The sequence below is a fragment of the Anabrus simplex genome, chromosome 3 (assembly GCF_040414725.1).
Source record: "Anabrus simplex isolate iqAnaSimp1 chromosome 3, ASM4041472v1, whole genome shotgun sequence".
Taxonomy (NCBI): Eukaryota; Metazoa; Arthropoda; class Insecta; order Orthoptera; family Tettigoniidae; genus Anabrus; species Anabrus simplex.
This window is the reverse complement of record NC_090267.1, coordinates 14,070,345-14,088,912: the sequence shown is the minus strand read 5'-3', so window position 1 is coordinate 14,088,912 and position 18,568 is coordinate 14,070,345. Positions and strand designations below refer to the sequence as shown.

Below are 18,568 nucleotides of genomic sequence, written 5' to 3'. Positions count from 1 at the left end.
TGTAGCTTTGCATCGTGCCAATATGGAGTCTACGAATACTGTTGGAATGTTGACTGGCTAGCGAGTGCCTAACTTGTAGTGCAACAGATTGTGCATGGCATGCAGGATAGGAAACTTTATAGTGCATAACTAAGTAGGCTTAACGATAAGTAGCAGAAAGACTAAGGAAATGCACATAAACCATCGTAACAATCCTAGCTTGACTCTAGATGGTTTGGATATAGAACTGGTGTGACTTAGTTAGTGTGAGTTGAGAGTGCAAACTGTTTAGTGGGTAGGAAATAAATCTTAGTCATAGGAGTATAAGATGAAATCATTTTGGAAGATCAAGATATCTCAGTAGAACCATCAACATGACAAGAGATTGCACAAGCAGTGATACAAATAAAAGTAAATCCAGATTTAACAGCAGAAATCGTGGAGCAACTTCTAACACTAACATGGACCGAAGAACACTTCCCTTGACGGGGGGGGGGGGGAATTATACCACGTGGCATGGGAGACTACATCAAGAACAAGCAGGTTTCAGAAAAGTTTGCTCTACTATGGATCAGATTGACACATTAAGGCTCATCATTCAACAATTTGCTCAGTATCGGACATCTCTGTATATACTTTTCATTGATTCTGTAAAGGCCTATGATTCTCTACACCAAAAAAATAGGAGGAGTGCTATGGAAAAGTTAGGAATCCTACACAAGATAGTCTGTCTTACACAGGTAATGTATGGTGGATATACTTGCCAAGTAGAACATAAAGGGAAGCTGTCTGAACTATTTTAATGTAAAAATCTGGAGAAAGATAAGGATATTTATTTTCTCCAATCTTCTTTATCACAAAACTGGATTATATGTTGAAAGGAGCAACGAATAGAGATGGTGGCATTTGGTGGGGATTAAATAACTATCAGAAGAACTGGATTATGCAGATGATATCTGTCTTCCTGCAGAATGTTTTTGGGACATGGAAATCAAACTGAATGACTTAAAAATAGAAGCTGAAGAAGTAGGCTTAAATATAAATAAAAAAGGACTAAGGAAATGCACATAAACCATTGTAACAATTCTAGCTTGACTCTGGATAGGTTGGATATAGAAAGGGTAGAGGCATTTTGGTACTTAGGAAGCATGGTAAGCCAGGATGGAGGTTCTTTAGAGATGCGGTGAGTTGTATAAACACAGCTGAAGGAGATTTTACACAGTTAGGGCCAATATGGAGAACCCCTCATATTCACATAAAAATTAAGCTAAGGATATTCAACTTGAACGTTCAATTGGTGTTACTGTATGGGAATGAGCCCTGAAAAGTGACCAAAGACATTGCCACAAGGTTACAGTCCTTTATTAATCCTCGTTCTACAGAGAAAGAAGCATACCATGACCGTAATAAATGGAAGCCATGTCATTCTTTAACATCCTAACTGGCTTATTGAAAGGAATTCATGATGATGATGATGATGATGATGATGATGATGATGTTTGAGGTATATTATGAGAATATGAGACCATCTCAAAAAAGACCTTTGAGAGGCCACAAGTAAAAGTCCCATACAGCAAGAAGAAAATGGAGGAGGATTGGGGCACCTGGAGAAGTCACAAGAAAGTAACACCAGGCAGGCATTGGTAGTCACAAGCAAGGCAGATGACCTGGAAGAGAACCACAGACAGGGATATTGCTGGAGTCAACAAGACATGGAGGGAGGTGAAGGCATTAGCAACAGATAGAACAAGCTGCAGAAATTTTATCAAGGCCCTATATTCCAACTAGGAATTAAAGAAAATAAGACAAGTAAGTAAGTCGTATGAATATAATGCTTTGATCTGTATTTCTATATACCACCCACCTCCATATTACAGTATCATAAACAAACCATCTTCAAAAATATATTGATCTATCTGAGATACATTTTGCACTAACAGACTTCACCTATTCTTAAAGTTCCTTAACACGTAACTCAATTTTAACTAGTAGTTTCCTAAGAAATTAGAGTTGTAAAAAATTTATAAATATAGCTGGTAAAGGGAGATCAAACAACCACTATGGAACATGGCACTTAGGTAATGAACACATTCCTACTGTTTAGGTATAGGAGTGTAAAACCTAATTAAGCAGAACTGTACTTACTCCTTCTCTTCTTTGAAACAAGAGGCCAGTTGGTCAACTGAATGTTCATTTACGAATATTTCATTCTTATAGTCTGCAGAAGGCTGCAAGAAACACAGAAAGTTAATTAAAAATACAGAGCAATGAGGTGACAAGGATATAAGTATACCAAACCTTAGTACTGTTTCCTGATACAGGGTCAGAAATGTGAGATGATATTAATGTTATGATTTTATGGTTGGATGAATTTCCTGTTACGAACCTCAGTTGAGGAGCTAATGAGGATGAAATGAATAAGTTATGGTAAATGAAATTGGGTGAGAAGTTGGTAAAAATAGGAATTTACCCAGCAGTTGACTGGAAGTGAAAATAAGAAACCACAGGACTGCCGACAGTGGGGGTTCAAACCCACTCATCTCAACTCCACTTAACACACAGCCACTCCGATCAATATCAAAGTAATAAGAAAAAATACATAAACAAGAAACTGCTGACAAAATAAATTTCATATTTGCACAATAAAATAATAACTGATTTATTTTCCATTTTGTTACATATACAAAATGGAAAGGAAAAAGCAAGTGTAGAATCACGTCATTGTGATAGAACAAATGAAGGAAGAGGAATATTCCATAACAGACCTTTTCAAGAAAAATGTTGTGTTTGGAATAAGGTAAGGGGAGGGGATGTCACATTTTGTAGTCTGACATTTCATCACTGCTTTAGATTAAGAGATTACTTAAGTCACACCAATTTATAATTTTTTACTGATTGTTATATATATGCAAGTATTTCAAATCTGATCATGGCTGAAGATGACCTATTCTAGCAAGGTCAAAACTGATATAAATAATATAGGATATAGAATTAATCCAATGCTATTGAATAGGTGCAGTTTTCTCTACACTTTGACAGTGATCAATTGTCAATATGGACCATAATGAAATTCATAACTTATGAGACCTCATATTGCATGCAATACCTGTGTCAAGCGGCAGCGCGTCGGCCTCTCACTGCTGGATACAGTGGTTCAAATCCCGGTCACTCTATGTGAGATTCGTGCTGGACAAAGCGGAGGCAGGACAGGTTTTTCTCTGGGTACTCCGGTTTTCCCTGTCATCTTTCATTCCAGCAACACTCTCCATTATCATTTCATAGCATATATCATTCATTAATAATCACTTTGGGAGTGGCGACCCCATCGTAATAATAGCCTATATCTGCTTCATTCATTACATCCCTGACCCGGTCAATGACTGGAAAACAGGTTGTAGGTTTTCATTTTCACCTGTGTCAAGGACCTTCATTACTGCTATGAGGGCAAATGAAACACAGTTCTGTTTGCTAGACCCATGCAAAGACCAGAACAATCATTATGATGACTGATGGCTGTAATTTTTGTATGACCAACGTCTTTGGTTACAATGAGAACATACATACATCATTATTACGGTGGGCCGAAAAAACTCGAATTATTTTTCCCAAAGCCATAATACTGCGGAGAAATTGCGAATTGGAGAGAATGAAATGGGATTTTTAAAAAAAGAAACAAAATAGGTTCATTTCTTTTCCGGTCGCCCACATGCTCTAAAGTTTGCTGAAATTCAGAAAAATGTAGATTTTTACGATAATTTTCTAACTTGCTTACCTTGTCAATATTTAAATATAATAGCTCTAGTTGACTCTTACTCGAACCAATAATGATTTAGAAAAAATAATGGTTCAAATCAGTTAAGATCGTCCGCTTGCGCAACAGCCATCAAAAATCTAACAAATTCTTGCGCTCGTCGTAACTCGCTCGGGTCAAAGACTCTGATGCCCAGCCCACCTACCACTCTCCCAGCAACACCGTGCTATTGTTGCGTCAGCCTGCACTTATCCCTCGTGTTTGATGTGTGTTTCATTCACTCTTCCAATTACTATTGTGGCATTTGCATCTACTGTATTTCGATGTTTGTTTTGTGTTATGACATTTTTGTGTAACTTTGTGACCTAACGGTGGTATACTATGGCTGTACCTCAGAAACTCATCACAAGACAGGTATTTGATTGCCCTATATTTGCTGCACCTATAGATTTTCCATCAAACAAGCTAAAGTTAAAGTTGTTATCCTTCAGGTAAAAGTAGCGATAGCGACCAAGATATTGGCCTCCATCATCAGTTTCAACAATATTTACATTTGAATACAGGCACAAGGGTTTCAGATGAGATTCATATTCATCATCCAGAGTTAAATGGCTGTCACGCAATCTCCTTTCCAATGATTTAATACGTTTTTTTGTTTTAGACATGTCCAACCCTCCAATTTTTCTGTGTGCTCATAATAAGTAAACAAATCTTAGCTCAATAGCACGTATTTTATTTGATTTTGCACACACTTGACAGTTATATCACATTTACATAAATCAGGGGTTCTGTTACAAATGCAATTAACAACAATTGGGCATTTGCAAGCTACTACGTCAGAAAGTAATGAGTATTTTTGCTTAAACTTGTCAATTTTCTGCTTAAACGAATCTTTATTCTTATTCCGAGTATATGATTTTTGAATGCTGTAATATTTATCATGCAACGCTTTTATAAGTTGCACAATTCTCTTATCTGTAACCGTTGGGATGGATGCTTTCCGATACAAACCAATTATTTTGTTAGGTACCGTACTGGCAATGTGTGAAAAACTGACACTCTTATTATTAACTTTAAGTGCCAAGTGGTATCTCTCCTGTGAACAACACTGAATCACGTCCTCACCAGTAGGAAGCTTGCTTGATGAAAAGTATTTAGGTGCAGCAAATATAGGGCAATCAAGTACCTGTCTTGTGATGAGTTTCTGAGGTACAGCCATAGTATACCACTGTTAAGTCACAAAGTTACACAAAAATGTCATAACACAAAACAAACATCGAAATACAGTAGATGCAAATGCCATAATAGTAATTGGAAGAGCGAATGAAACACACATCAAACACGAGGGATAAGTGCAGACCAACACAACAATGGCACGACGTGGTGGCGAGAGTGGTAGGTGGGCTGAGGGTCAGAGTCTTTGACCCGAGCGAGTTACGACGAGCGTGAGAATTTGTTGGATTTCTGACAGCTGTTGCGCGAGCGGACGACCTTAACCGATTTGAACCTTTCTTTTTCCTAAATCATTATTGGTTCTAGTAAGAGTCGACTTGAGCTATTATATTTAAATATTGATATGTTAAGCAAGGTAGAAAATTATTGTAAAAACATACATTTTTCCAAATTTCGGCAAACTTTAGAGCACGTGCGCGACCGGAAGAAATGAACCTATTTTGTTTCTTTTCTTACCCCATTTTATTCTTCCCAATTAGCAACCTTTCCGCAGTATTACGACTTGGAAAAAAGAATTTGAGTTTTCCCGGCCCACTCTAATCATTATGGACCGTTATGCCATTCAGCGTTCAGTCTGCAAACCTCTGTGAATTTACTAAATGTTGTCACAATCCCCAATTTGCAACCGACTAATGCTGTACCCTCTTTTAGTTCTATACCTCTTGTCTTTAAATTGTTAAAACTGAGTCTAACCACTGTTGTCTTGATCTCCCCCTACTTCTCTTACCCTCCATAACAGAGCAATAATTCTCCTAGGTAACCTATCCTCTTCTATTTGAATCACATGACCCCACCAACAAAGCCAGTTTATGCATACAGTTTCATCCATCGAGTTCATTCCTAACTTACCCTTTATCTCCCCATTCCGAGTACCCTAACACCATTGTTCGCACTTGTTTAATCAGCAATCATTCTCGATACTTTCAAGTCTGTTACTTCTAACATGTAATTAAGATATCCTGAATCCACTTAACTTTCGCTCCCATAAAGCAAAGTTGGTCTGAAAACAGACCAATGTAAAGATAGTTTCATCTGTGAGCTGATATCAATCTTACAGAATACTGCTGACTGCAAATGTGAGCTTGCTGCATTAGCTTTACTGCAACTTAATTCAATCTCACTAAATTACCATCCTGGGAGAACACAACCTTAATAGTTCAAACTATTTACCTGTCCTAGCTTTGTATCACCAATCTGACTCAATTCTGTTGAATTTCTTACCTACTGACATCAATTTAGTCTTCAAAAGCATAATCTTCATATCATACTCATTGCACCTATTTTCAAGTTCCTAGATATTAGACTGCAGGCTATCGACACAACGTGTCATTAAAACCAAGTCGTCACCATAGGCCAGACCGCTCACTACATTTCCACCTAACTGAATCCGTCCCTGCAACTTTATACCTTTCAGCAGATGATCCACATAAACTACAAACAAGAAACGTGAATGATTATAGCCTTGTCTAACCCCTGTACGTACCCTGAACCAAGAACTCATTCTACCATCAATTCTCACTGCAGTCCAATTGTCAACATAAATGCCTTTGATTGATTTTAATAATCCACCCTTAATTCCATACTCCCCCAGTATGGCAAATATCTTTTCCCTCTGTACCCTGTCATATGCTTTCTCTAGATCTACAAAACATAAACATAGCTGTCTATCTCCCCTCCAAGATGCCAGTGAATACATTGCCTGGTATACTAATCAGTGAGATACCTCAATAGTTGCTGTAATACTTCCTGTTCCCTTGCTTATAGATAGGTACAATTACTGCTTTTGTCCAATCTGAAGGTACCTTACCAACACTCCATGCTAATTTTACTACTCTACAAAGCCATTTCATCTGTGTCATCCCCCTATACTTCACCAATTCAGGTCCAATTTCATCTACTCCCGCTGCTTTATGAAAATTGATTTCATTTACCATCCTTTCCTCTTTCTTACGCGTAGTTTCACCAACATCATATGAGCTTGGAAGATCTCCTTTTACGTTGAGAAGATCTTCAAAATATCTCCTCCACCTGTCAAGTGATTCCTGGGATCTATTATGAGTTCACCTGAGTTACTCAAAACACTGTTCATTTTCTTTAACCCTCCCTTCTTAAAATTATTTATTATTGTCCAGAAAGGTTTCTCTGCTGCTTGACCTAGCCTTTCCAGGTAATTACCAAAATCTTCCCACGACTTCTTTTTTGGATTTAACAGCTAATTGTTTTGCTCTGTCACTTTCATCTACATTCAATTCCCTGTCTGCATTGGCCCTTGTTTGGAGCGATTTCTGATAAGTCTTCCTTTTATGTTTACAAACTGCTCTCACTTCATCATTCTACCTAGATGTTTGCCTTTTCCTCATCTTCACACACAGTTGTTCCTAGGCATTCCTTTGCTGTTTCTACCACAGCATCCCTGTATGCCACCCATTCTCTTTCTATATCCTGAACCTGCTTACTGTCCACTGTTCACAAATTCTCACTAATCATATCCATGTACTTCTGTCTAATTTCCTCATCCTGGAGATTTTCTGCTCTTATTCGCTTGTAGACACATTCAACTTTCTCTAACCTAGGTCTACAGACACTTGGTTCACTACAGATCAGACAGTGGTTTGTATCATCAAAAATCTCCACAAAAAACCCATATATACCTTAAAGATTTCCTAAATTCAAAGTCAGTTAGGATAGAGTCTATTATGGATCTGATACCCCTACCCTCCCATGTGTAGCAGTGATTAGCCTTATTCTTGAATGATGTATTCGTAACTGCTAAACCCAGCAAAGAAGTCCAGCAAATGCTTCCCATTCCTGTTAGCGTCCATATCTTCCCCACATTTACCAATCACCCTCTCGTATCCTTCAGTTCTATTTGCAACGCTCTCATTGAAATCGCCCATTAGCGTTATCCTATTCTTGCTGTTGACCCTCACTAACAGCACATCCAGATGCATCCTCTTTGCTGACTCAGCCAGTTCTACTTTATTTCTTTATTTCCTTCTTCCACAAGCCCCATTAATATTGATAGCTCCCCATCAAATTCCACTTTGTTCTCCAACTTGTTTCCAAGAAGTCCCTTGACTGTCAAATGGTAGTGGGACTCCATTACTCCCATAGGTCGGAGGCTTTATTAAAATGTTCTGAGCTCTGTATATTCGTACAGCACGATGCTACACTACTCACACATGGTCCAAGCGAGGATCTCTCCTCTAACGGGTTAGGGACCCCGGTGGATTGTATAGTCCTAGCCCCCTGAGCACACGGAGGGCGTTAACTCAGAATATGTCCGAGATGCCCACTTCCATCCCGATTCTCAGGACCATGCACTAGGCCACTCAGCTGTTGCCCTTGGTTCATGAACTAGGCCATGGATACTGTAACACACATCACGAATGATTTACAATGAGAAGAGAAAAAAATTAAATATCCAAAACTCTTTGTCAGCTATTGGCCTGTTCTGGTACCAGTACCTTCCAGCTGGTAACTTGAGTGATGAAAGTGAAAGCACTTCCTTGCAATCGGATGCAGAAGAAATGGGTTACAAGCCACATCAATATGACACACGAACAAACAAATTTACACAATCGGAATTTAATGATTTGACAAGGAATTTCGAGTTAACCAAAGAAAAGAGTGTATTACTTGGCTCAAGACTACACAAAAAGAATATGTTGGCATCTGAGGTTACATCTTCTTGCTACAGAAAATGTGAGAAAGAATTTTTAAAATATTATACACAAGAAGCGCAACTTGTGTTTTGTACAGAAGTTCAAAAAATACTTTATCGATAGGGAGAGAAAAAGTATGATACTAGCAACCAGCACATTTTTATTGACTCTTCCAAAAGAAGTCTTAAGGCCGTTTTGCTTCATAACAACATTCTGAATCCCATATTTCCATACCGCTTGCACACTCCACAAAACTGTTGGAAACATAGAAAACATTAAAGCTGGTGATATCTCGAGCACGATAGTCAAATTTGCAGTGACTTGAAGGTCATTGGATTGCTGCTGGGACAGCAAAAAAGCTGCACATTTTCCTGTTTCCAATGCAAATGGGATTGCAGAGCACAGAATAAATATTGGGATACTGTATATTGGTCGGAAAGAGAGCAATCACAGGATACGAACTGCACGGTTTTGATCAGTATTGAATTATGATCACAATAATAATTTAACTTATGTTCCAATGGACAACCTTTTAATACTATATTATGCAATATTTACATTAAATTTTTAAAACTTTGAACATAATAATAATAATAATAATAATAATAATAATAATAATAATAATAATAATAATAATAATTATAATAATAATAAAAAACCCATGTGGCGATTTACCGGTTACCTCCATCGGGCGCGTCCCATTGGAATTGGGGAAGCTCGCTGGCTCTGCCGCTAGCAGAGTCAGAGGGTAGTAGGGAAATAAAATACCACCATGAAAAAAAAACTGGTCCGTGCCAGGGTTACGGCGAAGACTGGTAAATGACCAGAAGCCAGAAAAGATCTTGAGGCAACCTCTAGGGCTAACAACCCTAGTTGTAAAAGGATGCGTACCCGTCCAAAGCAAAGTCAAGTCAAAAAGCATGATGGCACAACATTTCAAGATACATACCCCAGGGGGTAAATCTTCGGATAAATCCATCCTCGTGAACGCCACGGCGCACGAGTCTCGTTCAGATTCTGGGGGAGACTCGACATCATGCAAGAGACGAGTCGGAGCGTCTCGGTGTACCCCGAAGAGTCAAAAACTCAGGCCAAAATCTAAAACCTTTCTAGCAACTTTCAACATAAATTCACTTACACAAACTGGCAAGCTGAAAACCCTCACCAAAACTTTTCACGAAAATCAGATATCCATAATGGCTCTACAGGAAACAAGGTACCCAGATGAAGAGATTTTTGAATCCAAAGGCTATCGATTTTTCAAGAGCAAAGCGCAAAGAGGAATCCTCAATGGAGCTGTGATGCTTGGAACCACGTTTGCTGTTAGAACCAAGATACTTAAATTGGCTGCAAATTTCGAACCTGTGAATGACAGATTGTCTATACTCACAATTAATTGCGCGAACAAAACCTACGCCCTAGTTAACACACATGCTCCTACAAACGATAAGAACAAGTGTGATCCAGATGAAGTTGATAATTTCTGGGACCTACTGGATGAAAAATTAAACAAAATCCCCAAACACCATGTCAAGCTTCTTTTGGGTGACTTCAATGCCCAACTAGGTCGTGAACAGAAGTACAAGAAAGTTATAGGAAATTACCCTGCTCACAAAAGAACCAATCTCAACGGCAAAAGATTGGTGTCCATTTGCGAAAATCACAACCTGCAGGTCATGTCGACCCACTTTCGCCATCTACCCAGAAAGCAAATGACTTGGCGTTCTCCCGTCCAAGCTCTCGGAGAGTTCCAAATTGATCATGTTGCAATCTCCAGGAGAAACAGCCCTGAGATTATGAATGTCAAGGTAAAGAAAGGCATCAATGTGGCCTCAGATCATTATATGTCTCTTATCAAATTCAAACCAATTCCCACAAACACAAGAACCAAACAGATCACACGCTACGACAATGATAAACTTCGGCAAAGGGTCGAGGAGTTCTAGGAGAAGGCTAGACCAAATGACTGTGACTTTAACAACGCCAAAAGTCTCCTTGTTGAGGCCGCCAAAGACGTTGCAGAAATCAACAGAAGCAAAAAGCATGCCTGGTGGAATGGTACCTGCGAATCAGTCCTCCAAGAAAGACTCAATGCGTGGAAACAGTACTACTCTACAAAATCAGAAAATGATTGGGAAACCTACAAAACCCAACGTGCCCAAGCAGCTAGGGTGTTCAGAACTGAGAAATGTAAATACGAAAAATCTCTCATTGAAAAGATAGAACAAAACTTTAAGAAGAATGAAAGCAGAGAGTACTACAGAGCCTTCAAACGCAAACTCACTGGCTATAAACCACCATCTCTATGCTTTGAGCGAAAGGACGGCACACTGGCGACGTCAAATGAAGAAAATTGCAGCATTCTGGCAGATTACTTCAAGAATTTACTTCATTGCTCTAAACCGCAAAGCGCCATTGAGACCAAGGAACCCTTACTCAGGTACCCAGATTCCCAACCACCCGACAGAGATGAAATCAAGCGCCACATTGCCCGTCTCAAAAATAACAAAGCGCCGGGGTAAGACTCAGTAGTAACAGAACTATGGAAATATGCCCCAGAGGAATCACTTGATATCTTGCTAAAGCAAATAGAAGAAATTTGGAACAAGGAGACCCTACCCGAAGATTGGAAAATAGCTTCGATCCATCCATTACACAAAAAAGACAGCATGAAGAACATCAACAACTACAGGGGAATATCTTTGCTACCCATGACTTACAAAATTCTATCACTTGCCATCCTGGAGAGTTTGGAAGCACAAGTCGAACATCAAATAGGTGAATACCAAGGAGGGTTCAGAAAAGGTCACTCAACAGCTGAAGAGATCCAAAATCTCAAAACAATCATCAGATATTGTACACTAAGGTCCAAGCAGTATGTGTCTGTCTTTGTGGACTTTAAGAAAGCGTACGACTCCATTGACCAGGAAGTCCTGCAAAACATCTTAAATGAATTTGGAGTTGATTTGAAACTGCTGGCATTAATTAGAGCCACCCTGACCGATACAATATCCAAGGTGAAATTCCACGTATGTCTCTCGCATTCCTTTGACATCAAAACAGGAGTCCGACAAGGTGATGGGCTATCCCCGATACTCTTCAACTGTGTTCTTGAAAAGATCATCAGAACCTGGCGGGTGAGATTACAGGAAACCAACTACAGTCCATTGAGAATAGGAACCAAATCAAAGGGGATCGCAACAGACTGCTTAGCGTTTGCCGATGATATTGCCGTTCTCTCAAACGACATAGAAACCGCTAGAGTTCAAGTTGAAATTTTAAAGGAAATTGCCAAACAAACTGGTTTGCAGATATCATTTGAGAAAACAGAAGTAATGACTAACATCAAAGAGGCTCCACCAAAACTCCATACAAAATACGGGGACATCACCCGAGTAGACAAATTCAAATACCTGGGTAAGATCATCATGAAAAATGGACTGGACAAGGAAGCACTTCAGGAACGAGTACGCAAACTGGAAATAGCCTACCAAACATCCCGCATAATCTACAACAAAAATTGCCTTTCCCAAAACACCAAGATACGTCACTATGAAACAGTTCTGAAGCTAGTAGTTCTATATGCAGCCGAAACCCTGTCTCTCAATGCCAACAAAGGACTCCTTGAAGAACTGGAGAAAACAGAACTCAAAATTGTGAGAGGAATCTTGGGATCAAAGTACAGAAATGGAATCCATCAAAAGAGATCCAACAAGGAAGTCTACAGCAAAATAGAGAAAATTACCGACACAATCAGAAAAAGACGGGCACGATTTTATGGTCATCTGAAAAGAATGGACGGAAGAAAGTTAACTAAAGAAATCTTTCACTTTTTTGATTCAAACCCCAAAACCACAATTCCCTAGTTTAGAAATACCAAAGACGACCTGCAAATGCTACATATCTCAGCTGAAGACACCCTTAACAGAGATCTCTTCCGCAAGAAAATATTGACGAACAGGCTAAACCGAGACGAGCAACCGAAGAGAAGACACGGTGCCCCTTGGACAGAGGAGCGTAAGCAGGCCCACTCACAAAGAATGAGGAAAATTTGGGCTCTAAAGAAGGGCAAGTTCAGTGTCAAATGCAACAAGACTTAACGTGGTCCTTGATGGCCGCAGTGAATTATATATAATAATAATAATAATAATAATAATAATAATAATAATAATAATAATAATAATAATAATAATAATAATAATAATAATAAAAATAATAATAATATTAACAAATACATTGCAAATGAGAAATATCCCAGTGGCAATGGTCACTTACAGTAATGTAATAATAAAGTAAACTTAATTACCCAACAACAAACAAACAAACAAACAAACAAACAAACAAACAAACAAAAACAAACAGGCAAACAAGAAGAGTACAACAAGCAAATATATGGAAAGAAAATATTACAAGAATTGTGATAATAAAGTTAAAAATATAATACCCAACAACTACAACAACTCAAGTACGAAGAGCAATTCCATGGAAAAAATTATTACAAGAAATACTCATTCTAATTGCAGCATCATGTACAGTTTCATACACAACTTAATTATTTCCAATACTTAACACTATGGCTTACAAAACTATAGGTTGACGACGACGACAACAACAACAACAACAACAACAACAACAAGCACATCCATGGAAAGCAAATGTTACTAGCTAATTTTCTAAATCCAGCATTATCATAAATGAATTCACACACACATTAAGTATTTCCAGTACTTAACACTACAACATAAGTTTAATTATTATGTGAAAGAGAGCAACTTCAACCAGGATCCAAAAATGCCTTAAATGTAAGTCTATGGACCATGAAAAAATTTTACTTCCTCCCTTGCACAGCAAATTAGGAATGATGAAACCATTTGTTAAGGTATTAGGCAAAAATGTCCATGCTTCAAATATTTATGGGGCCGATGACCTTCGATGTTAGGCCCCTTAAAACAACAAGCATCAGCAAATATTTATGCATAAAATTTTCCAAATTATCAGGTGCAAAAACTCAAAGGAGTATTTGATGGACTACATATTCGTAAACTGCTGGTGGACAAAACTTTCAAAGAAATGATACCCACAATTGAGGAAGATGCACAGAACACGTTGAAATAACTGGTGAAAAATTTGTTTGGGAATATCAAGGACGGCCTATACAAATAAATTCTAAGAAACATGTTGGACAATTTTAACCAACCCGGTTGTAACATGAGGCTAAAGCTTCACATCTGGACTACATCCCTCCAAATTTAGGAGCTGTAAGTGAAGAGCAAAGTGAATGGTCCACCAGGATCTCAAGGATGCAGAACAGTGCTACCACAGATGATGAGACGTAAAAATTATGGCTGATTATTGTTGGTCATCAGGACCCTTCCAGAGAGTGCTCACGAAATTCGTAAACAAATTCTGTAGGAAATGGAAAAATACAATTTATGTATCATTTACTTTACTTTCTAACTTGTTTAGTTTGTATATTTTATCTCCCTACTCCACATGCGTAATTCAATCAAAAATGTTATGTAATGACAAAATAACATTTGTACAATTACCATTTAGCCAGATGTGATTTGGCAAAACAAAATTCATTTTTGAATTCATTGTTACACAATCACTGTACCCCACCTATTTTATTTTGTACCACACAATAAAAAAGGTTTTTTTTTCACACTTACAACCATCAATGCCAAAAAATTTGTTGGAGAGCTAGGAAATGCTACAGCTATTTTACTTATTATAACATTATTACTAACATAAGTATGTGATCTCGTTACCTCTGCAATTTAAAACACAATTCCTTTCCTACCCCTCCACAAAATATGTTACAAGATTGTGAACAACTGCAAAAAGACCTTGACAATGGACAGCAGGCAATGGTATGATGACGATGGTATGGTTGTAAGTTACACTAATAGAAAAACATCCTCTCAGTTTGAGTTACTGCATTGACAAGGTGAAAGTTCCTTATGGGGATCACTGTAAGTACCTAGGCATTAATACAAGGAAAGAGCCTGTCTCTGGTAATCACATAAACGGTATTGTTAACAAAGGGTACAGATGTCTGCACATGGTTATGAGGGTATATATGGTTTGTAGTAACGGATGTAAAAGGAAATGACATTTAAGTTTCTGGTAAGTGAATGGTTCCAATGTATGGAACTCTCAAACCATCATCTGAACACTCTAACAACAGAAGCACACCATCAACATAGAATACTGTTCAACAGAAGAAGATAATCAACGACACTTCAGCAGTCCTCATCAAGTTGTTGATTAGCTATCCAACATAGGTGCCCAAGTAGAACTACGACATAAAGATAGCATCTTTCTGGGCTAGTTACAAACTAAAAACTAAAAATACAAACAAAAAATTTAGAACTTATTCGCTACTTTTGAATAAGACTATATCAAGTACAAATGCCAAGGTCCAATATTACAAAAAAATGGCACAGTGTTGGAATGCATTTCCTTTTCATTTTGTATATAATCATTCGCATTGTTCTATACTCACTTTCATCATTTTGTACAATATTTTTAAACTTTCATTCAAATTCAACATTGACCATGGCTCAAGGCCATCAATATTGTTAATTTTTCACTTGAACCTAAACCAAGTTACTCTTATAATGACTGCTTTTTAAGTGAAGTTTCCTAATGTATTCAAGTTTGTAGTAGATTTAAAATCATTTTTAGCCAGGTACCTAATATGGGGTACTGAAGTTTTTTAATGTATTCAATTTTGTAGTAGATTTTAGATCAATTTTAACTAGGTACCTGATATGATTTGAGGTAATGATATAGCTGATGATGCCCCATGGGAAAGGGCAAAACATGTCCCAATTTTTATTTTAATGAGGATTTAATAATAACTTTAATATACTGAGTTGTATAGAATAGGTGGAAGAGAAATAAATTTCTTACTTTTATCATAAGATTACTTTCAATACAGATTCGCAATGATTTTCATTATTTGTAATCAGTGGTATGTTCCGAGCTGTCAGCAAAGAGATGGCCTGGAATGACATTAGTAGACAAATAAGTTTCAGTGGTGTCTTTTTGCTAGTGGCTTTACATCGCTTTACGTCAACAGGAAAGGCCTAGGAGTTGGAAGAAAACGGCCGTGGCCTTAATTAAGGTACAGCCCCAGCATTTGCCTGGTGTGAAAATGGGAAACCACGGAAAACCATCTTCAGGGCCACGGACAGTGGGATTCGAACCCAATCTCTCTCGGATGCAAGCTCATAGCTGCGCGCCTCTAACCGCATGACCAACCCGCCCGGTGAGTGGTGTTTTTAAAAAGGAGGAAAGATAACAGTATGAAGATCAAAATTGGAATTCAAGAGGACAAATTGGGACAAATATTAATTTATAGGAAGGGGAGTTAGGAATCGCAATAGCTTACCACGGCATATGTTTGATAAATTTCCAACTTCTGTGCAATTATTTAAGAAAAGGCTAGGAAAACAACAGATAGGGAGTCTGTCAGCTGGGCGACTGCCCTAAATACAGATCAGTGGTTAGTGACTGAAGTCATTTAACTTGAAAAATAGACATAAGACTTTCTTCAAACTATCCTGTACTTTTACTAGAAAGAAATGCACATGCTGCTCATTCCACATGACAAACTGTGATAAAAGGATAATTACTATTTAACTCATGCAGGAAAATAAATTCCACTTGAGAATTACTGAAGAAAGAGGTGGAGTTTTCTTTCTCATGAGTGGACTTACCACTGTTCTGTCATCATCAGTTCTAGGGTCTACTGCATCATTCTCCTCCTTTGGAGTGAGTGAAGTCAGAGACTCAACCTTTATGATATTGCCATTTTCAGCAGCGGTATTTACGAGTGAATCCTACAACAGAAAGAATAAAATAATACAGAATTTCAGCTAAATTAAAATTTAAATATGCTGCAATGAGACTCGCAGCAAGTCCAAGACTGTGACTTAGAAACTGTTAGGAGAAATTATAATAACCTACAAAATGTTATTGGTGTGTGCAGAACAATCACAAATTTCTCTGTGAATATTTCTGAAAGCTTTCGACTCCCTACTAATGTTCTACAAGAAATGTCAACTGTGATTTTGAGAAATTCACTCCAAATAGTACAAAGACATGTGTATAACTTAAATATTTTTTGTATAAAAGATCCAACAGAAAGGAAGTAGTGGGGGAGGGGGTTGGTAGCTGCCCAAAAATTATTTTTTTAAATTCTAATGAAAATTAAATATATTTTCTTATTATCCTCACAGATTAATCTACAGGCTCAATCTTTGTGGTTTTCCTAGTATTAGGGCAGCCATCTTAATTGGGTTTTCTATCTCTTTTTCTCTCTCTATACAACATGTTATAAAACAAAGTATATTAATATTTTTCAATTCAAATAGCAGATTCTGTAAAAGACAAAAATGATCAAATGAAAAACACAGGTATTATAGCCTTATATAGAAGAAAATGACAAAACATGAGAACATGAGTGAATAAATGGCTGCTTGCTAAGTTCCTATTGGCTGCCATGTCAGAGAGTTGCAAGTATGTTCTGCTATCATATGGTCACTTGATAGTTATGAAGGTGTAGTACACATTTACTGTCCATCAAGAAGGAAATTTTTCCAGCTATTCATAACAAGTAGCATATTTCACACTTGTTTATTTGCTATTTTAGTAATAATTGTTTTGATAGAGCGAGATGGAGAATTTGCAATCTCTCTGAGATTTTTCTTCAACAACACTGTCTGGATGGAATGTTCTAATTGTTGAGATGCACTGCAAGGAAGGTTTGTTCCTTGCTGCAGTATTTTAACATTTCTACATTCCAGGTAGTACAACTAAACAATGCTTCAATATCTATCTCTACAATGAGAAACACAACTTATTTATTAATCGGCTACAAAGTTTGAATAGAGCTTTATACCTTATACATTGTATGCACTACGGACGACTATATATACCACAAAAAAAAGTGATGTAACATGTAGAGATTGTAAATATTGTAAATAAATAAATGCTGTAGATTATATATGATCTGTGTATTTCTTTAGCACATTAGAGAGATTTAATTTGGCTCGTTGAATAATTGTGTATTAATGGTCATGTAGTTAATTCTGAGTGTTGGTTAACACTAGAACTGCCAGAGCAGTCAAAGTGACCACTACACATTTTCCAAACTCCACTTTGACTACAGTTTTTACTGTAGGATATTGAGCTGCAGGGACTTTTCCTGATTAGTGGTCAGGAAAATCCATATTACATATAATTAATTTTGCATCAATGGATGTAATGGGTATACCTACTACCACCGGAGCACTTATTTTGACCAATGTATTAATTATCATACCATAAAATGTATTATAACACATATCTCTCGTTGAGATATAATCATATGCTCATAATTATGCCATCAACAATGGTAATGTTCAAAAACTCTGATATATTACGAATTGTACAACCATTATTTCCTCTGCGACTCCACTAGTGTTGTCTTTCATCAGCTTGTCACACTACAGCAAACATGTCACATAGACCATCAGTTGCCGAGTCTATTGCACAACATTTCTGAAGATTTGTCTGATGTAGAATGTGGTCCAGATATAAAAGATCTAAGAAGAGAAATGCTCGTGAAGATTACTACCAAACAAGTGGTAACTCAGAAAGCAATGATTCAGATCACGCTGAAAACCGGATTGTTCAGGCTGAAGGTAAGTTGATATTAATTAGCATTACTATAACTAACACCATAACAACTTCGGAAAAATTCCTTGATTTATACCATATTCAAATTATAATGATGCCTCACATAGGCCGAGTACTGATGAGTTTCCAGTTATTCTATTACATCCATAGAAACAGTAACCCGTAAAGCATGGTATCATAGGGGATGCGACAACCAAAGTAAAAGCCTCCCATGGCCAGATAATGCGTCATTAGGTACTGATGGCATCAC

The 18,568-nt window shown here is 37.5% G+C and overlaps 1 protein-coding gene across 5 annotated transcripts in view; it reads right to left on the bottom strand.

The window, feature by feature from the left end:
- The window catches only part of LOC136866942 (gastrula zinc finger protein XlCGF46.1), a 71,743-nt gene that overhangs the window by 39,775 nt on the left and 13,400 nt on the right, over positions 1-18,568 (bottom strand). For all 5 annotated transcript variants that reach the window (XM_067144032.2, XM_067144028.2, XM_067144030.2 and 2 more), the window contains exons 3-4: positions 16,356-16,478; positions 2,125-2,207 (exon numbers count right to left, since the gene is read on the bottom strand). In XM_067144032.2, the coding sequence (XP_067000133.2) occupies positions 2,125-2,207; positions 16,356-16,478 (206 nt within the window). The remainder of the gene's footprint in view (positions 1-2,124; positions 2,208-16,355; positions 16,479-18,568) is intronic.